General features: G+C 44.8%; 1 protein-coding gene across 1 annotated transcript in view; it reads left to right on the forward strand.

Annotated features, from left to right (window-relative positions):
- The window catches only part of DCP2 (decapping mRNA 2), a 201,060-nt gene that overhangs the window by 108,510 nt on the left and 70,102 nt on the right, over positions 1–22,448 (forward strand). Inside the window, exon 7 of the mRNA XM_053701546.1 lies at positions 9,525–9,632. Within this exon, the coding sequence (XP_053557521.1) occupies positions 9,525–9,632 (108 nt within the window). The remainder of the gene's footprint in view (positions 1–9,524; positions 9,633–22,448) is intronic.

The following is a 22,448-nucleotide window of genomic DNA, read 5'->3' on the forward strand; positions in this document are numbered from 1 at the left end:
TGGAAGTAATCGGCTTAATGGTAGCGGCAATGGACATAGTGCTGTTTGCACGCCTACATCTCAGACCGCTGCAACTCTGCATGCTCAGTCAGTGGAATTGGGAATATACAGATTTGTCCCCTCCACTAAATCTGGATCAAGAGACCAGGGATTCTCTTCTCTGGTGACTATCTCGGGTCCATCTGTCTTAAGGTATGACCTTTCGCAGGCCAGATTGGACAATCGTAACGACAGATGCCAGCCTTCTAGGCTGGGGGGCTGTCTGGAACTCCCTGAAGGCTCAGGGGTCATGGACTCAGGAGGAGACACTCCTTCCAATAAACATTCTGGAACTGAGAGCGATATTCAATGCTTGGCAGGCTTGGCCTCAGCTAGCGACAATGAGGTTCATCAGATTTCAGTCGGACAACATCACGACTGTGGCTTACATCAACCATTAAGGGGGAACAAGGAGTTCCCTAGCGATGTTAGAAGTCTCAAAGATAATTCCCTGGGCAGAGATTCACTCTTGCCACTAGGGCTGCAACTAACGATTATTTTCATAATCGATTAATCGGCCGATTATTTTTTCGATTAATCGACTAATCGGATAAAAAGAGAATCAATAATAGTTTTCTATGTTTTTAAAATCCACATAATGAGTGTTACAAATATAAACTTCAGACTAAAACTTTACATTAACACAACTGTTTCTTCAATTTTTAAGCAGCAGAGCACAGTTTTATAATTATACTAAAAAAAACCACAAACTGTTTGAAAAGAGGTAGAACTAGAAAGAGTTAGACTATCACTGTTAATAACATTCTGTTATTCACTCTTTCAGAAACTTTGCATTGAAATGCAAAAATCTCAACATGTCCACATGCTTCTGGCTAACGCTGGTTCTCTGTTTGCAGCTATATTTCCTGCAGCAGAGAAAAGGCTGTTGAGGTGTATAAGTAGGGTTTTGCCAATTTCACCAAAGTGGGATATTTATCTTTGTTAGCTCTTCACCAATGCTAAGTGTTTTCTACCTTGGCAAGGGGCTTCTCAATAAAGTAACCCTTGACTTCATTCTAACATAAAAATATCTTGAATATCTATATGCAATGGTAAATAACCAGCTATAAGGTTAGAGGAAATTTCTAGTCCGCTCTAAAAATAACGAATATATACTTATTGAGGTTGAATCTGGTACATATTATCACAATTTATTAAAAATATAAAAAAACAATAAAAAACAAGATCAAAAGCACTAAGGACTGTATATCATTAACAGCACAAAGCCTTACACATTTATTTATACAGTACATATAATCAGCAATAGCAAGCAATACGCTAATAATTGTGCAAACAGATAATAGTGCAGATCAATTTAAATAACTCCCATCAATCTAGGGGCAAGGTGTAAACAACAAGCTTGGCACTATATCATGAAAAGCATAGTTCCAAATCACCAGATTTAATATAAACAATCCAAATGATGACTATTATATCTGGGTTGCACATAAGCAAGGGGTAGTTGTAAACGTATACTGTCCTGAAAAAGTGAAAAGTAGACGTCCTTTAGGCTAAGGACATAACCATAAAACACAATACCATATGCAGGAGTTCATTGGAGTGAAGCAGCTGGTGTTGTGCACAGACCAACTAATTGCAAACCGATTAATAGATTATGAGATTCGTTGACAACTATTTTCATAATCGATTATTATCGATTATGCCGATTAGTTGTTGCAGCTCTACTTGCCACCTATCAGCTATCCATATCCCAGGTGTAGAGAACTGGGAGGCGGATTTTCTAAATCATCAGACTTTTCATCTGGGGGAGTGGGAACTCCATCCGGATGTGTTTGCACAATTGATTCATCGTTGGGGCAAACCAGAACTGGATCTCATGGCGTCTCGCCAGAACGCCAAACTCCCTTGTTACGGATCCAGGTCCAGGGATCCCAAGGCGACGCTGATAGATGCTCTAGCAGCACCTTGGTCTTTAAACCTGGCTTATGTGTTTCCACCGTTTCCTCTGCTCCCTCGTCTGATTGACAAAATCAAGCAGGAGAGAGCATCGGTGATCTTGATAGCACCTGTGTGGCCACGCTGGACTTGGTATGCAGATCTGGTGGACATGTCATCCTTTCCACCATGGACTCTGCCGCTGAGACAGGACCTTCTACTTCAAGGTCCTTTCAACCATCCAAATCTAATTTCTCTTAGACTGCCTGGAGATTGAACGCTTGATTTTATCAAAGCGTGGCTTCTCCGAGTCAGTTATTGATACCTTAATTCAGGCACGAAAGCCTGTCACCAGGAAAATCTATCATAAGATATGGCGTAAATATCTTTATTGGTGTGAATCCAAGGGTTACTCATGGAGTAAAGTCAGGATTCCCAGGATATTATCTTTTCTCCAAGAAAGTTTAGAAAAAGGATTGTCAGCTAGTTCCTTAAAGGGACAGATTTCTGCTCTGTCTATTCTTTTGCACAAGCGTCTGGCGGATGTTCCAGACGTTCAGGCATTTTGTCAGGCTTTAGTTAGAATCAAGCCTGTGTTTAAACCTGTTGCTCCGCCATGGAGCTTAAATTTGGTTCTTAAAGTTCTTCAAGGGGTTCCGTTTGAACCTCTTCATTTCATAGATATCAAACTTTTATCTTGGAAAGTTCTTTTTTTGGTAGCTATTTCCTCGGCTCGTAGAGTTCCCGAGTTATCTGTCTTACAATGTGATTCTCCTTATCTGATCTTCCATGCAGATAAGGTAGTTCTGCGTACCAAACCTGTTTTTTTACCTAAGGTGGTATCTAATAAGAATATCAATCAGGAGATTGTTGTTCCATCATTGTGTCCTAATCCTTCTTTAAAGAAGGAACGTCTATTACACAATCTTGACGTGGTTCGTGCTTTAAAGTATTATTTACAAGCTACTAAAGATTTTCGTCAAACATCTGCTTTGTTTGTTGTCTACTCTGGACAGAGGAGAGGCCAAAAGGCTTCGGCAACTTCTTTCTTTTTGGCTAAGGAGTATAATACGCTTAGCTTATGAGACTGCTGGCCAGCAGCCTCCTGAAAGGATTACAGCTCATTCTACTAGAGCTGTGGCTTCCACTTGGGCCTTTAAAAATGAGGCTTCTGTTGATTAGATTTGCAAAGCGGCGACTTGGTCTTCGCTTCATACCTTTTCAAAATTCTATAAATTTGATACGTTTGCTTCTTCGGAGGCTATTATTGGGAGAAAGGTTTTACAGGCAGTGGTACCTTCTGTTTAAGTACCTGCCTTGTCCCGCCCTTCATCCGTGTACTTTAGCTTTGGTATTGGTATCCCACAAGTAATGGATGATCTGTGGACTGGATACACCTTACAAGAGAAAACATAATTTATGCTTACCTGATAAATTTATTTCTCTTGTGATGTATCCAGTCCACGGCCCGCACTGTCATTTTAAGGCAGGTATTTTTTAACTTTAAACTACAGTCACCACTGCACCCTATGGTTTCTCCTTTCTCTGCTTGTCTTCGGTCGAATGACTGGATATGGCAGTTAGGGGAGGAGCTATATAGCACCTCTGCTGTGGGTGATCCTCTTGCAACTTCCTTTTGGGAAGGAGAATATCCCACAAGTAATGGATCATCCGTGGACTGGATACACCACAAGAGAAATAAATTTATCAGGTAAGCATAAATTATGTTTCTCTTGTTCAGTGTATCCAGTCCACGGATCATCCATTACTTGTGGGATATTCTCCTTCCCAACAGGAAGTTGCAAGAGGATCACCCACAGCAGAGCTGCTATATAGCTCCTCCCCTCACTGCCATATCCAGTCATTCTCTTGCAACTCTCAACAAAGATGGACGTAGTAAGAGGAGAGTGGTGTATTATAGTTAGTTTTTTAACTTCAATCAAAAGTTTGTTATTTTTAAATGGTACCGGAGTGTACTGTTTCATCTCAGGCAGCATTAGAAGAAGAATCTGCCTGTGATTTCTATGATCTTAGCAGAAGTAACTAAGATCCATGGCTGTTCTCACATATTCTGAGGAGTGAGGTAACTTCAGAGAGGGAATGGCGTGCAGGTTTTCCTGCAATAAGGTATGTGCAGTTAATATATTTCTAGGGATGGAATTTGCTAGAAAAATGCTGCTGATACCGGATTAATGTAAGTTAAGCCTTAAATGCAGTGATAGCGACTGCTATCAGGCTTATTAACAGAGATACATACTCTTATAAAAGTGTAATATAAAACGTTTGCTGGCATGTTAATCGTTTTTATATATGTTTGGTGACAAAACTTATTGGGGCCTAGTTTTTTTTTCCACATGGCTGGTTTGATTTTTGCCTAGAAACAGGCTTTCCACTGTTGCAATATGAGTGGGAAGGGCCTATTTTAGTGCAGATAAAAATACTGACAGAGACATTCAGCTTCCCTCTGCATGATACAGGACATCTCTGAAGGGCTCAAAAGGCTTCAAAGTCGTGTTTGAGGAGGGTAACAATCACAGTAGACTGTGGCAGTTGTTGTGACTGTTTAAAAAACGTTTTTTGTCATTTATTATTCTGTTATTGTTATTAAGGGGTTAATCATCCATTTGCAAGTGGGTGCAATGCTCTGCTGACTTGTTACATACATACACTGTAAAAAGTTTGTTAGTGTAACTGCCTTTTTTCACTGTTATTTCAAATTTTGTCAATTTGTTTCTCTTAAAGGCACAGTAATGTTTTTTATATTGCTTTTTAACTTGCTTTAAAGTGTTTTCCAAGCTTGCTAGTCTCATTGCTAGTCTGTACAAACATGTCTGAAACAGAGGATACTTGTTCATTATGTTTAAAAGCCATGGTGGAGCCCCATAGGAGAATGTGTACTAAATGTATCGATTTCACCTTAAACAGTGAAGATCAGTCTTTATCTATAAAAAAAATTGTCACCAGAGGGGTCTGTCGAGGGGGAAGTTATGCCGACTAACTCTCCCCACGTGTCGGACCCTTCGCCTCCCGCTCAAGGGACGCACTCTAATATGGCGCCAAGTACATCAGGGACGCCCATAGGGATTACTTTGCAGGACATGCCTGCAATCATGAATAATACCCTGTCAGAGGTATTATCCAGATTGCCTGAATTGAGAGGCAAGCGCGATAGCTCTGGGGTTAGACGAGATACAGAGCTAGATGCTGTAAGAGCCATGTCTGATACTGCGTCACAATATGCAGAACCTGAGAACGGAGAGCTTCAGTCTGTGGGTGACGTCTCTGAATTGGGGAGACCTGATTCAGAGATTTCTAATTTTAAATTTAAGCTTGAGAACCTCCGTGTATTGCTTGGGGAGGTATTAGCTGCTCTAAATGAATGTGACACAATTGCAGTGCCAGAGAAATTGTGTAGGCTGGATAAATACTATGCAGTGCCGGTGAGTACTGATGTTTTTCCAATACCTAAAAGGCTTACAGAAATTATTAGTAAGGAGTGGGATAGACCCGGTGTGCCCTTTTCCCCACCTCCTATATTTAGAAAAATGTTTCCAATAGATGCCACTACACGGGACTTATGGCAGACTGTCCCTAAGGTGGAGGGAGCATTTCTACTTTAGCAAAGCGTACCACTATCCCGGTTGAGGACAGTTGTGCTTTTTCAGATCCAATGGATAAAAAATTAGAGGGTTACCTTAAGAAAATGTTTATTCAACAAGGTTTTATTTTACAGCCCCTTGCATGCATTGCGCCTGTCACTGCTGCGGCGGCATTCTGGTTTGAGGCCCTGGAAGAGGCCATCCATACAGCTCCATTGACTGAAATTGTTGACAAGCTTAGAACTCTTAAGCTAGCTAACTCGTTTGTTTCTGATGCCATTGCTCATTTGACTAAACTAACGGCTAAGAATTCCGGATTCGCCATCCAGGTGCGTGGGGCGCTATGGCTCAAATCATGGTCAGCTGATGTGACTTCAAAGTCTAAATTACTCAACATTCCTTTCAAGGGGCAGACCTTATTCTTGCCTGTTTTGAAAGAAATTATTGCTGACATTACTGGAGGTAAGGGTCATACCCTTCCTCAGGACAGGGCCAAATCAAAGGCCAAACAGTCTAATTTTCATGCCTTTCGAAATTTCAAGGCAGGTGCAGCATCAACTTCCTCTGCTTCAAAACAAGAGGGAACTTTTGCTCAATCCAAGCAGGCCTGGAAACCTAACCAGTCCTGGAACAAGGGCAAGCAGGCCAGAAAGCCTGCTGCTGCCTCTAAGACAGCATGAAGGAGCGGCCCCCTATCCGACAACGGATCTAGTAGGGGGCAGACTCTCTTCGCCCAGGCGTGGGCAAGAGATGTTCAGGATCACTGGGCTTTGGAGATCATATCTCAGGGATATCTTCTGGACTTCAAAGCTTCTCCTCCACAAGGGAGATTTCACCTTTCAACATTATCTGCAAACCAGATAAAGAATGAGGCATTCCTAAGCTGCGTACAAGATCTCCTTGTAATGGGAGTGATCCATCCAGTTCCGCGGACGGAACAAGAACAGGGGTTTTATTCAAATCTGTTTGTGGTTCCCAAAAAAGAGGGAAACTTCAGACCAATTTTGGATTTAAAGATCCTAAACAAATTCCTCAGAGTTCCGTCATTGAAGATGGAAACTATTCGAACCATTTTACCCATGATCCAAGAGGGTCAGTACATGACCACAGTGGACTTAAAGGATGCCTACCTTCACATTCCGATTCACAAGAATCATCATCAGTTACTGAGGTTTGCCTTTCTAGACAGGCATTACCAATTTGTAGCTCTTCCATTCGGGTTGGCTACATCCCCAAGAATTTTTACAAAGGTTCTGGGCTCACTTCTGGCGGTCCTAAGACCGCGAGGCATAGCGGTGGCTCCTTACCTGGATGATATCCTGATACAGGCGTCAAGCTTTCAAATTGCCAAATCTCATACAGAGATAGTTCTGGCATTCCTGAGGTCGAATGGTTGGAAAGTGAACGAAGAAAAGAGTTCTCTATATCCTCTCACGAGGGTTTCCTTCCTAGGGACTCTAATAGATTCTGTAGAAATGAAAATTTACCTGACGGAGTCCAGGTTATCAAAACTTCTAAATGCTTGCCGTGTTCTTCACTCCATTCCACGCCCCACGGTGGCTCAGTGCATGGAAGTAATCGGCTTAATGGTAGCGGCGATGGACATAGTGCCATTTGCGCGCCTGCATCTCAGACCGCTGCAATTATGCATGCTCAGTCAGTGGAATGGGGATTACACAGATTTGTCCCCTCTACTAGATCTGGATCAGGAAACCAGAGATTCTCTTCTCTGGTGGTTATCTCGGGCCCATCTGTCCAAGGGTATGACCTTTCGCAGACCAGATTGGACAATTGTAACAGATGCCAGCCTTCTAGGTTGGAGTGCAGTCTGGAACTCCCTGAAGGCTCAGGGTTCATGGACTCATGAGGAGAAACTCCTCCCAATAAATATTCTGGAGTTAAGAGCAATATTCAATGCTCTTCTGGCTTGGCCTCAGCTAGCAACACTGAGGTTCATCAGATTTCAGTCGTACAACATCACGACTGTGGCTTACATCAACAGTCAAGGGGGAACCAGGAGTTCCCTAGCGATGTCAAAATAATTCGCTGGGCAGAGACTCACTCTTGCCACCTGTCAGCGATCCATATCCCAGGTGTAGAGAACTGGGAGGCGGATTTTCTAAGTCGTCGGACTTTTCATCCGGGGGAATGGGAACTCCATCCGGAGGGGTTTGCTCAATCGGTTCTCCGTTGGAACAAACCAGAATTGGATCTCATGGCGTCTCACCAGAACGCCAAGCTTCCTTGTTAGGGATCCAGGTCCAGGGACCCAGAAGCGGCACTGATAGATGCCCTAGCAGTGCCTTGGTTTCTTCAACCTGGCTTATGTGTTTCCACCGTTTTCTCTGCTCCCTCGTCTGATTGCCAAAATCAAACAGGAAAGAGCATTGGTGATATTGATAGCGCCTGCGTGGCCACGCAGGACCTGGTATGCAGACCTAGTGGACATGTCATCCTTTCCACCATGGACTCTGCCTCTGAGACAAGACCTTCTAATACAAGGTCCTTTCAATCATCCAAATCTACTTTCTCTGAGACTGACTGCATGGAGATTGAACGCTTGATCCTATCAAAGCGTGGCTTCTCCGAGTCAGTAATTGATACCTTAATACAGGCACGAAAGCCTGTCACCAGGAAAATTTTCCACAAGAATTGGCGTAATCATGGAGTAGGGTTAGGATTCCTAGGATATTATCCTTCCTCCAAGAGGGTTTGGACAAAGGATTATCAGCTAGTTCTTTAAAGGGACAGATTTCTGCTCTGTCTATTCTTTTACACAAGCGTCTGGCAGAAGTTCCAGACGTTCAGGCATTTTGTCAGGCTTAAGTTAGAATTAAGCCTGTGTTTAAACCTGTTGCTCCTCCATGGAGCTTAAACTTGGTTCTTAAAGTTCTTCAAGGGGTTCCGTTTGAACCCCTTCATTCTATTGATATCAAACTTCTTTCATGGAAAGTTCTTTTTCTGATGGCTATTTCCTCGGCTCGAAGAGTCTTGGAGTTATCTGCCTTACATTGTGATTCTCCTTATCTCATCTTTCATTCAGATAAAGTTGTTCTGCGTACAAAACCTGGGTTTTTACCTAAGGTGGTTTCTAACAAGAATATCAATCAAGAGATTGTTGTTCCATCATTATGTCCTAATCCTTCTTCAAAGAAGGAACGTCTTTTGCATAATCTAGACGTAGTCCGTGCCTTGAAGTTTTACTTACAGGCTACTAAAGATTTTCGCCAAACATCTAACCTGTTTGTTGTTTACTCTGGACAGAGGAGAGGTCAGAATGCCTCGGCAACCTCTCTTTCTTTTTGGCTTCGGAGTATAATCCGTTTAGCCTATGAGACTGCTGGACAGCAGCCTCCTGAAAGGATTACAGCTCATTCTACTAGAGCTGTGGCTTCCACCTGGGCCTTTAAAAATGAGGCCTCTGTTGAACAGATTTGCAAGGCTGCAACTTGGTCTTCCCTTCATACTTTTTCCAAATTTTACAAATTTGTTACTTTTGCTTCTTCGGAGGCTGTTTTTGGGAGAAAGGTTCTACAGGCAGTGGTTCCTTCCGTTTAAGTTCCTGCCTTGTCCCTCCCATCATCCGTGTACTTTAGCTTTGGTATTGGTATCCCACAAGTAATGGATGATCCGTGGACTGGATACACTTAACAAGAGAAAACATAATTTATGCTTACCTGATAAATTTATTTCTCTTGTAGTGTATCCAGTCCACGGCCTGCCCTGTCCATTTCAGGCAGGTCTAAATTTTAATTAAACTACAGTCACCACTGCACCCTATGGTTTCTCCTTTCTCGGCTTGTTTCGGTCGAATGACTGGATATGGCAGTGAGGGGAGGAGCTATATAGCAGCTCTGCTGTGGGTGATCCTCTTGCAACTTCCTGTTGGGAAGGAGAATATCCCACAAGTAATGGATGATCCGTGGACTAGATACACTGAGAAATAAATTTATCAGGTAAGCATAAATTATGTTTTTTCTTCCTCCCTAGACCATTGCGAGACTGGCTTCATAAGAGGCTGGGGGACTCCTCTGACAGTGACAATGGATTTAATTCCACAGGCAGCACACCGTCGAAACAGAACATTGAAAAAGCTAAGTAAGATACTTTTATTAATATGATCTTTTTTTCTTTTTTCCGTTCATCTTTCTTCTTTGCTTTTTTTTCTTCATATTTTTACTAATGTTTTTTTCTTTCTAATGACACGAGTCCACGGATAATCTAATTACTAATGGGAATATCACTCCTTCCCAGCAGGAGTCGGCAAAGAGCACCACAGCAAAGCTGTTAAATATCACCTCCCACCCCAGTCATTCTCTTTGCCTATGTTAGAGCAAGGAAGTGGTAAAGTTCGGTGTTAAAAAAGATTCTTCGAGATCGAGCAACACGTCTCATCAGCCAGACCCTAACTACTCCTGGCTGTCTATCCAGACTTGGATCCTGTCTCTCCCTCCGCATTTAACTTTGGAGGGCTACCGCTACCTAACAGTAGCTTTCAGGAGCCGACTACCGCATCCGCGCCACATCAATCACTGCAGGGGGCCATCCGGGTGATCCCGCACACACAACAGAGGAGCTTCACACTGCAGGGGCCAGCATCTACATCGCTCCTAGCAGCTACCATCCCATGACCCCCGGCTGAAACTACGGGGACCAACTCTGTTTGCCGCTCTCCAGATCTGAGCAGGATAAACAAACAGCTAAGGGGCGATAAGGAGGCTCACTCATATTGAACATAAGGGTAAGATTATTAAGCCCCATTCTACCCAAATAGCCCCAAGTTGAGCATAAACACAGTAGGCACCTTTGCACCTCAGCCTCCTCAAATAGCGGTAGCTTGCACTACGATTCACACCACTTGAATGTATCTGCTGCTACTGCAGCTAAAAGCCCTTGCCATTTTTTTTCTTTCTATAATGTCTCTCTCTCATGTGGGGCTCTGGTTACATGCAGGACTAAGCTGGCAGACCCTGTAAGAAACATAATCTGCAGGAGAGACTCTTGAACTATATAACATCTGCCAACATAATACTGAAAATCCTTGCTGCAGAGTACCTTATCCACACACCTAAGGTTCACCTCTAAATGCTGGTTATCAACTCACTCTACATCAAGGCATCCTGAAGCCTCATACAGAAGCAGTCTTCACTCCACTTCACTGCTAGGATTGAGTGTCTATAGAAATCTTTTTGTGGTAGTTGGAATTAGATACAGTGATGTCCAGGATGTCTATTTAACATACCTAGCCACTGCTTTCTTCCACAACCTAAGCCTCAACGCCATCTTGCCGTCCCCCACGCCAGCCTCACAAAGAACGGCGTCAGACCCGACCCCCCTCTACACACCTGATAGTGACTCTGTCTTCCACCCTCAGGGCCACAACTCCTAATAAAGTTCAGTAGGAGCTCCCAGGGTCAAACACACCAACATACTCTAAGGCACTACTAACCGCAGCTTAGGTCCTGGTGGCGTAATAGCAAAAGCATCCTGCTGCATAGAGGGTAAAACGCTCCCAGGGCCTGGTCCTGCTCCCATCCTGAAAGTTGATCCCCACTTAACTATCTCGGACTACATACTGAGTAGCTCAAAAAGGAATTAGCTTGGAGTCTAGTCCCACATCATAACTAATAATCCACAGAGCTCCCTGTTCTAAATCCCAGAAAAGTGTGGTCTATTTGTGATATAGATTACTGCATCACTGTACACCCCTGTAAAGGGCCTCCAACACCTAAATTAAAGACGGATGCTACTTTAATGTTCTGTTACAGCACCAACCTTCACTGATACCTCTCACCAGGTTTGGACACCCTCCCCCCTTTCCCGCTGCCCTCAGTGACAGCGGGTCATACCCTACTTCCCTCTCCTGCTTCGCCCAAAAGGGGGCACTCCCCTGGGAGGGTGCCATACATGGACATTGCACTTGCTGTGTTGCCACTAGCACTCTGGCCACATTAAGGCTACTATACCTTTAAGTCAAAGATATCCTAGTAGAAGCCTGAGAATACATACGCTATAAAAAGCAGCATATGTGGCAAAGGGCTGCATCCAAGTTATATATTTCTCCTAATCTCAAGAAGTGAGAGGTCAAAGAATACCTTGTAAAGCCCAAAGGCACTCTCCTATTTTACAAATGCTCTGCTAATTGCACTGCTTCAGGGGAGGGGGCGCTCTTAAGGCTCTGGATCTTAACACATATACACATTGTTTTAGTCCATCTTGCAACGCCAATTTCCAACTTCTTTCTCCTCTGACCTTGGGCTGAGTCTCTGTTCACAGGTTGTGCCGCCTTCAGTTCTGAAAATGGCACAAGCCAACAAAAGAAAACCCAAGCCATCAGTTGGCCCTAAAAGGACTGTGGTGGATCATTTCAACCCTATGCTTCTATCTACAAATGAAGACTCACAAGACAGCTCCAACACATCGACGCCAGGATCAGACAAGGTGACCACTACTCTCCAGGCCCTTCAAGAAGCTGCTCCGACAACTGTAACACCTTCATTTATACTATCTTCTCTGCAATCTTTACTTGAGGCACACCACTCCTCCTTTCAGTCTCAAATTACTGCCTCACTGACAGAGATGCGACGAGACCTGACCTCTACCTCAGAAAGAGTGGACACACTTGAGAGGAAGCAGGAAGACATGGTAGTTGAACAGGCTAATGTACTAGCATATGCTCAGAGTCTGGCGGAACAGCTTATCATGTTAGAAAATAAAGTAGCAGATGCTGAAGACCGATCCCGTCGGAATAATCTACGTCTTAGGGGGATTCCTGAGAGTGTAGCCTCCAGTGACCTAGTTACCCACCTGTCTGAGTTCTTTAACTTTCTGGCGCCGCCGGTGAATCCCAATGAGGGACTTATTGATGGGGCACATAGGGCCCTTCGTCCTCGAAGCCTAGCAACTGATAAACCAAGGGATGTCATTGTGCGACTGCATTTCTATACATATAAGGAGCGGCTTGTTAGAGCCTCCATGTCCAAGCCTACTCTACCAGAACAGTTTAAGGACATCATCATCTTTGCTGACCTTTCTCACCATACCCTTCAGCAGAGGGCTCAACTCCCCGACTAAGCGCAGCATCTGCCTTAGGTCTCTAGCCAAGTCTGGTGCCCACCTGGTTTTTCTCCAAGAGACCCATTGGGTTAAAGGTGCAAAGACACCCATTCAGTCTAAATTGTACCCGATAGTCGAGACTGCTAGCTTCTCCCAGAAATCAAGAGGAACGGCTATCCTTATACACAAAGATGTCTCATATGAGAGTGTTTTTGTTGAAGCTGACCCTCAGGGTCGATATTTGATTCTTGTTTGTAAGTTGGATGGCGCTATGTATACATTGGCCTCCTATTATGGACCCAATAAACAACATATCCGGTCATTGCGTAAATTCCTCCAGAGACTGGAAGCTTTGCGCCAAGGCCTCTTGCTTCTCGCTGGTGATTTTAATATTATCTGGGACCCCAATTTGGATAGGCGATCAAATACCATTCGCAAATCCCCTAAGCCACTAGCTGAATTGTCGCACAAATTCCGGAATTTGATCTACCGCTTTAACCTGTTTGACATATGGCGCGCCCTTAACTCGACTGCTCGTGATTACACTTACTTTTCTTCGGTACATCGCTCTTATTCGCGTTTAGATTTTTTCTTTTGTGACCCGAGTCTGCTAGATGGGGTAATTCGTGCTTGGATCCCCCCTTGCTCATGGTCTGACCATGATCCTGTGTATATTACTCTGCGATCTTCTATAGAACTCCAACGATCCTCTACATGGTGCTTACATCCTCATCTGTTCTCAGCTCCTGGAACAGAAGCTTCTATTGCTAGGGACATTGCAGACTTTCTAACTTTAAACGACACCAATGAGGTAGATGACTTTACTTTGTGGGCAACATTGAAGGCGTATATTCGAGGGTCGTTCATAAAAATAGCGGCAGCTGATAAAAAGCGCAAAGGGGAAACCCTAGCGCAACTCACTATGAGCCTCCGTAAGATCTCTGAGGAACATAAAATGAATCCCACAACCACACTGTCCAAACAACTAATGGACCTTAAGGCACGGATAGTTCATCTGGAGACCGAGAGGTCAGCCGTGAGACTTTTACGGCTTAAAGAAATATACTACCATAAAGGTAATAAAGCAGACAGACTGTTGGCTAATCGGCTACGTCAAAAAACTGCAGCGGCACGCATCCCCCTGTTGAAGGTGGATGGTCGGTGCATTTTGAAACCTACAGATATTGGTAATGACTTTGCGGACTATTATGCCTCTCTCTACAATTTAAAACAGGACGGCTCAACTTTCCCCCCAACATCTGAAATTGTTGAGGCATTTCTAACTCCGTTAAATCTCCCTGTGGTTCCTCAGGATCGTATTGCCTCATTGCAGAGTCCCATCTCACTAATGGAAATTAAAAAAGCTATTAAATCCCTCAAAGCTTTCAAATCCCCGGGGCCGGACGGTTTTTCTGACTTATTTTATAAAAAGTTTCAAGTTCAGCTACTTCCCATTCTAGGGCGTCTTTTTACACTGGCAAGTGAGCAGGGGACCTTCCCGGCCGAATTCTTGCAGGCCACTATCATCACTATCCCGAAACAAGGGAAAGATTTAACGCTTTGTGGAAGCTATAGACCAATTTCGTTGCTGAACCTTGACGTTAAGCTGTATGCTAAAATTCTAGCCTCGCGCCTTAACTCCTTATTACCTATGCTGGTCAACTCAGATCAGGTGGGCTTTGTCTTACATCGGCAAGGCCCGGATAATACAAGACGACTCCTGAATATCTACTTTGAAGCTCATGGCTCACGTCTGCCCTGTGTCACCCTGTCGCTGGACGCCGAGAAGGCCTTCGACAGGGTGAACTGGGAATATATGTTCACTGTGCTACGACGATTTGGCCTTCCGGAGTCCTTCATTGTAGCAATCGCGGCGTTATATTCTACCCCGTCAGCAGTGGTCAAGGGCCTGGGGTTCTGCTCCAGGCCTTTTATGATCACGAATGGCACGAGACAGGGGTGTCCAATGTCCCCGCTCATCTTTGCCCTTATGATGGAGCCCTTGGCCGAGGCTATCCGGTCTTGCCCTCTGATTAAAGGGGTCTGCATACATCGCACAGAGCAGAAGACTGCTCTATTCGCAGACGACCTCACAGTACTTGTATCGGACCCTCTTACCTCTCTCCCCCATCTATTCTCGCTGCTGGACAAATTTGCCTTAGTTAGCTACTATAAATTAAATGTTCTTAAAACAGAGGCTTACGCAATCAATATCTCGGAAGAGACTCTCGGTACGCTAAAACGTACCTATACATTTTCATGGTCCACGTCCCATATTAAACATCTCGGAGTCTATCTCTCCCATAGTGTTTCGGAGATGATTGACTTGAATTTTACTCCTCTGCTATCAAATATCGAAAAGTCTACCGACACATGGAATGTTCCATCGCTCTCATGGCTGGGGTCGGATAGCAGCTTTTAAAATGAGCCTCTTACCGAAGCTTACCTATTTGTTTCGTTCGCTCCCTATTCCGATCCCTAGGTCTAAAATTTATAAATTCCAGCAATTGTGCAATAAATTTATATGGCACAACAAAGTCCCGAGACTAGCTACCAACATCCTGCAACAGCCCTTACTAGCTGGCGGTGCGGCTGCCCCCAATATCTTGAAATATCACGAAGCAGCCAGACTCTCCCATGTAACTCAATGGAACTCGACACTGGTGAGCCGGTGGTCAGAGGTTGAACAAGCGTCTCTTCCGGCTGGGTATACCTTGAGAGATCTTCTGTGGATCCCCAAGCACTCTAGACCGCCTGCCCTTCTGGCTAACCCTATTATAAAGTCGAATTTGAGATTCTGGGATAAGGTTCGTAGCCTTCCGTCCATAGCGCCTCACCCCTCACCGTCACACTCCTTAAGAGGATTACTACTGTCGCTACCAGACTCTCATCCTAACTTATGGCTTGCTTTGGGTTTGACCAATATAGCAGACCTCTATGCAGGAGACAAATTACTCACTTATCAAAGTTTCCTTCGGAAATTTAGCCCACCCCCTCTTTTACACTTTGAATTTTGGAGACTACGTAGCCTCCTCATATCATGGGGCTTTGATACAAGCCCTTTGAGAACCAAAACTACCTGGGAGGTGAGATGGGACTCTCTGGCCCCTCCTACCAAACTCCTATCCATTTCGTATCTTGTACTCATGAAACCCCCAGTTTTCTACAAATCTCCCCCGATTCGGCACTGGGAATCTTCCCTGGCGGTCTCACACGAACCACAGCACTGGCGGACTGCAGTCCAACTCACTAAGAAAGCTATACACTGCACAACTCTGTATGAGTTGTTCCTCAAGGTCATGCTCCAATGGCATATGACTCCCATTCGCTTGTTTAAGATTTCGCCAGTCAACTCGCCTAAATGCTGGAGGGGTTGCGAGGACATGGGAACCCCTCAACATATCTGGTGGTCTTGCCCACAGATTCAGCCGCTCTGGCAGAGAGCAATCCGGTATTGCTCTTCGGGGGGTATTCCAGTACCTCTGTCCTCAAGTTCATGTCTGTTTCACATCTTGCCCGGTAAGTTAACCTTACCTCAAAAACTGTTCTGTATCTACCTGTTCCTGGCCGTTAAACTGGCTGTGGCCCGTATGTGGCTACAACGTGCTGCACCCTCTTGGGAGCAAGTGACCGACATTTTGGACTTTGTTAAGAGAATGGAGTCCTACGTCTCTCACATCCATGGATCAGTGGACCTCCAGATCAAAACTTGGGCATATTGCCCAAAGTAATTCTTCCCGCAAATAATATGGGGTGATTGTGGTTCTTTGGTGTTGGACCGATCTAGCGCTACATGAACACTTCTACCCCCCCTCATCCCCCCCCCCCTACTGAACCCTCCCTAAAATTCCACTCCTATACCTCTTCCTGGTCTGTGTGTGTGTTTGTTTGTGTTTGTTTGTGTTTTTTTGCTCAGATGCTCAGAGTCTGGCGGAACAGCTTATCATGTTAGAAAATAAAGTAGCAGATGCTGAAGACCGATCCCGTCGGAATAATCTACGTCTTAGGGGGATTCCTGAGAGTGTAGCCTCCAGTGACCTAGTTACCCACCTGTCTGAGTTCTTTAACTTTCTGGCGCCGCCGGTGAATCCCAATGAGGGACTTATTGATAGGGCACATAGGGCCCTTCGTCCTCGAAGCCTAGCAACTGATAAACCAAGGGATGTCATTGTGCGACTGCATTTCTATACATATAAGGAGCGGCTTGTTAGAGCCTCCATGTCCAAGCCTACTCTACCAGAACAGTTTAAGGACATCATCATCTTTGCTGACCTTTCTCACCATACCCTTCAGCAGAGGGCTCAACTCCTCGACTAAGCGCAGCATCTGCCTTAGGTCTCTAGCCAAGTCTGGTGCCCACCTGGTTTTTCTCCAAGAGACCCATTGGGTTAAAGGTGCAAAGACACCCATTCAGTCTAAATTGTACCCGATAGTCGAGACTGCTAGCTTCTCCCAGAAATCAAGAGGAACGGCTATCCTTATACACAAAGATGTCTCATATGAGAGTGTTTTTGTTGAAGCTGACCCTCAGGGTCGATATTTGATTCTTGTTTGTAAGTTGGATGGCGCTATGTATACATTGGCCTCCTATTATGGACCCAATAAACAACATATCCGGTCATTGCGTAAATTCCTCCAGAGACTGGAAGCTTTGCGCCAAGGCCTCTTGCTTCTCGCTGGTGATTTTAATATTATCTGGGACCCCAATTTGGATAGGCGATCAGATACCATTCGCAAATCCCCTAAGCCACTAGCTGAATTGTCGCACAAATTCCGGAATTTGATCTACCGCTTTAACCTGTTTGACATATGGCGCGCCCTTAACTCGACTGCTCGTGATTACACTTACTTTTCTTCGGTACATCGCTCTTATTCGCGTTTAGATTTTTTCTTTTGTGACCCGAGTCTGCTAGATGGGGTAATTCATGCTTGGATCCCCCCTTGCTCATGGTCTGACCATGATCCTGTGTATATTACTCTGCGATCTTCTATAGAACTCCAACGATCCTCTACATGGCGCTTACATCCTCATCTGTTCTCAGCTCCTGGAACAGAAGCTTCTATTGCTAGGGACATTGCAGACTTTCTAACTTTAAACGACACCAATGAGGTAGATGACTTTACTTTGTGGGCAACATTGAAGGCGTATATTCGAGGGTCGTTCATAAAAATAGCGGCAGCTGATAAAAAGCGCAAAGGGGAAACCCTAGCGCAACTCACTATGAGCCTCCGTAAGATCTCTGAGGAACATAAAATGAATCCCACAACCACACTGTCCAAACAACTAATGGACCTTAAGGCACGGATAGTTCATCTGGAGACCGAGAGGTCAGCCGTGAGACTTTTACGGCTTAAAGAAATATACTACCATAAAGGTAATAAAGCAGACAGACTGTTGGCTAATCGGCTACGTCAAAAAACTGCAGCGGCACGCATCCCCCTGTTGAAGGTGGATGGTCGGTGCATTTTGAAACCTACAGATATTGGTAATGACTTTGCGGACTATTATGCCTCTCTCTACAATTTAAAACAGGACGGCTCAACTTTCCCCCCAACATCTGAAATTGTTGAGGCATTTCTAACTCCGTTAAATCTCCCTGTGGTTCCTCAGGATCGTATTGCCTCATTGCAGAGTCCCATCTCACTAATGGAAATTAAAAAAGCTATTAAATCCCTCAAAGCTTTCAAATCCCCGGGGCCGGACGGTTTTTCTGACTTATTTTATAAAAAGTTTCAAGTTCAGCTACTTCCCATTCTAGGGCGTCTTTTTACACTGGCAAGTGAGCAGGGGACCTTCCCGGCCGAATTCTTGCAGGCCACTATCATCACTATCCCGAAACAAGGGAAAGATTTAACGCTTTGTGGAAGCTATAGACCAATTTCGTTGCTGAACCTTGACCTTAAGCTGTATGCTAAAATTCTAGCCTCGCGCCTTAACTCCTTATTACCTATGCTGGTCAACTCAGATCAGGTGGGCTTTGTCTTACATCGGCAAGGCCCGGATAATACAAGACGACTCCTGAATATCTACTTTGAAGCTCATGGCTCACGTCTGCCCTGTGTCACCCTGTCGCTGGACGCCGAGAAGGCCTTCGACAGGGTGAACTGGGAATATATGTTCACTGTGCTACGACGATTTGGCCTTCCGGAGTCCTTCATTGTAGCAATCGCGGCGTTATATTCTACCCCGTCAGCAGTGGTCAAGGGCCTGGGGTTCTGCTCCAGGCCTTTTATGATCACGAATGGCACGAGACAGGGGTGTCCAATGTCCCTGCTCATCTTTGCCCTTATGATGGAGCCCTTGGCCGAGGCTATCCGGTCTTGCCCTCTGATTAAAGGGGTCTGCATACATCGCACAGAGCAGAAGACTGCTCTATTCGCAGACGACCTCACAGTACTTGTATCGGACCCTCTTACCTCTCTCCCCCATCTATTCTCGCTGCTGGACAAATTTGCCTTAGTTAGCTACTATAAATTAAATGTTCTTAAAACAGAGGCTTACGCAATCAATATCTCGGAAGAGACTCTCGGTACGCTAAAACGTACCTATAAATTTTCATGGTCCACGTCCCATATTAAACATCTCGGAGTCTATCTCTCCCATAGTGTTTCGGAGATGATTGACTTGAATTTTACTCCTCTGCTATCAAATATCGAAAAGTCTACCGACACATGGAATGTTCCATCGCTCTCATGGCTGGGTCGGATAGCAGCTTTTAAAATGAGCCTCTTACCGAAGCTTACCTATTTGTTTCGTTCGCTCCCTATTCCGATCCCTAGGTCTAAAATTTATAAATTCCAGCAATTGTGCAATAAATTTATATGGCACAACAAAGTCCCGAGACTAGCTACCAACATCCTGCAACAGCCCTTACTAGCTGGCGGTGCGGCTGCCCCCAATATCTTGAAATATCACGAAGCAGCCAGACTCTCCCATGTAACTCAATGGAACTCGACACTGGTGAGCCGGTGGTCAGAGGTTGAACAAGCGTCTCTTCCGGCTGGGTATACCTTGAGAGATCTTCTGTGGATCCCCAAGCACTCTAGACCGCCTGCCCTTCTGGCTAACCCTATTATAAAGTCGAATTTGAGATTCTGGGATAAGGTTCGTAGCCTTCCGTCCATAGCGCCTCACCCCTCACCGTCACACTCCTTAAGAGGATTACTACTGTCGCTACCAGACTCTCATCCTAACTTATGGCTTGCTTTGGGTTTGACCAATATAGCAGACCTCTATGCAGGAGACAAATTACTCACTTATCAAAGTTTCCTTCGGAAATTTAGCCACCCCCTCTTTTACACTTTGAATTTTGGAGACTACGTAGCCTCCTCATATCATGGGGCTTTGATACAAGCCCTTTGAGAACCAAAACTACCTGGGAGGTGAGATGGGACTCTCTGGCCCCTCCTACCAAACTCCTATCCATTTCGTATCTTGTACTCATGAAACCCCCAGTTTTCTACAAATCTCCCCCGATTCGGCACTGGGAATCTTCCCTGGCGGTCTCACACGAACCACAGCACTGGCGGACTGCAGTCCAACTCACTAAGAAAGCTATACACTGCACAACTCTGTATGAGTTGTTCCTCAAGGTCATGCTCCAATGGCATATGACTCCCATTCGCTTGTTTAAGATTTCGCCAGTCAACTCGCCTAAATGCTGGAGGGGTTGCGAGGACATGGGAACCCCTCAACATATCTGGTGGTCTTGCCCACAGATTCAGCCGCTCTGGCAGAGAGCAATCCGGTATTGCTCTTCGGGGGGTATTCCAGTACCTCTGTCCTCAAGTTCATGTCTGTTTCACATCTTGCCCGGTAAGTTAACCTTACCTCAAAAACTGTTCTGTATCTACCTGTTCCTGGCCGTTAAACTGGCTGTGGCCCGTATGTGGCTACAACGTGCTGCACCCTCTTGGGAGCAAGTGACCGACATTTTGGACTTTGTTAAGAGAATGGAGTCCTACGTCTCTCACATCCATGGATCAGTGGACCTCCAGATCAAAACTTGGGCATATTGCCCAAAGTAATTCTTCCCGCAAATAATATGGGGTGATTGTGGTTCTTTGGTGTTGGACCGATCTAGCGCTACATGAACACTTCAGCCCCCCTCATCCCCCCCCCCCCTACTGAACCCTCCCTAAAATTCCACTCCTATACCTCTTCCTGGTCTGTGTTTGTGTTTGTTTGTGTTTTTTTTTTTTTGTTTTTTTTTTCTCTCCCTTTTTCCCCTCCCCCGCCTATTATTTGGAGACTACGTAGCCTCCTCATATCATGGGGCTTTGATACAAGCCCTTTGAGAACCAAAACTACCTGGGAGGTGAGATGGGACTCTCTGGCCCCTCCTACCAAACTCCTATCCATTTCGTATCTTGTACTCATGAAACCCCCAGTTTTCTACAAATCTCCCCCGATTCGGCACTGGGAATCTTCCCTGGCGGTCTCACACGAACCACAGCACTGGCGGACTGCAGTCCAACTCACTAAGAAAGCTATACACTGCACAACTCTGTATGAGTTGTTCCTCAAGGTCATGCTCCAATGGCATATGACTCCCATTCGCTTGTTTAAGATTTCGCCAGTCAACTCGCCTAAATGCTGGAGGGGTTGCGAGGACATGGGAACCCCTCAACATATCTGGTGGTCTTGCCCACAGATTCAGCCGCTCTGGCAGAGAGCAATCCGGTATTGCTCTTCGGGGGGTATTCCAGTACCTCTGTCCTCAAGTTCATGTCTGTTTCACATCTTGCCCGGTAAGTTAACCTTACCTCAAAAACTGTTCTGTATCTACCTGTTCCTGGCCGTTAAACTGGCTGTGGCCCGTATGTGGCTACAACGTGCTGCACCCTCTTGGGAGCAAGTGACCGACATTTTGGACTTTGTTAAGAGAATGGAGTCCTACGTCTCTCACATCCATGGATCAGTGGACCTCCAGATCAAAACTTGGGCATATTGCCCAAAGTAATTCTTCCCGCAAATAATATGGGGTGATTGTGGTTCTTTGGTGTTGGACCGATCTAGCGCTACATGAACACTTCAGCCCCCCTCATCCCCCCCCCCTACTGAACCCTCCCTAAAATTCCACTCCTATACCTCTTCCTGGTCTGTGTTTGTGTTTGTTTGTGTTTTTTTTTTTTTGTTTTTTTTTTCTCTCCCTTTTTCCCCTCCCCCGCCTATTAGATAGCTTGGCACAGCCTGCATTTGTTTTGACTAATATACCTGATCTGTAATGTTTTATGGTTAAGTTATGATATTGGTATGCACAACTATGATAAAACCTCTACACTCTCTGGAGAATGCTGATTTATCTGGATAGATTGCTATGTGTTTATCCTTTTGCAACAACAGTGTTTCAGCGCTCTTACCTGGAGAGGTGAGGGTACGATTGGAGATCCACAAGCAACTGGCATTGACTCTAATACTCAGCATTCTCTCTTGCGTTCCGTATTATCTGTGATTGCTTTACATATTGTAATTTTCTGTTAATATTGTAATATGTACTATTGATATGTGTGTACATGCTTTTGATGCTCTCATGTTCATTCATCTTTCAAAAACAATAAAAATTATTTTCAAAAAAAAAAAAAAAAGATTCTTCAATCAAGAGTTTATTATTTTTTAAGTAGTGCAAGATTGTGATGCTTTGTCCTAGGGTGTAGCCGTAGTCCATATCAGTCTCTTTAGTAGAGCAGTGGTGGCTTTAGAGCAATGGGAACTTGTGGGACATAATTCCCACTGCGCCTCCCATATACTGATGCTGCCCTAACTCTAAAAGCCTGAGCAAAATTACTCGGTTTTTATAGTTTTTTTTTTTTTTTTTTCCACAGGTCCATGTGAGGGGGAGGACCTCTCAAACCTGG

This window comes from Bombina bombina, chromosome 2, assembly GCF_027579735.1.
Source record: "Bombina bombina isolate aBomBom1 chromosome 2, aBomBom1.pri, whole genome shotgun sequence".
NCBI classification, from domain to species: Eukaryota; Metazoa; Chordata; class Amphibia; order Anura; family Bombinatoridae; genus Bombina; species Bombina bombina.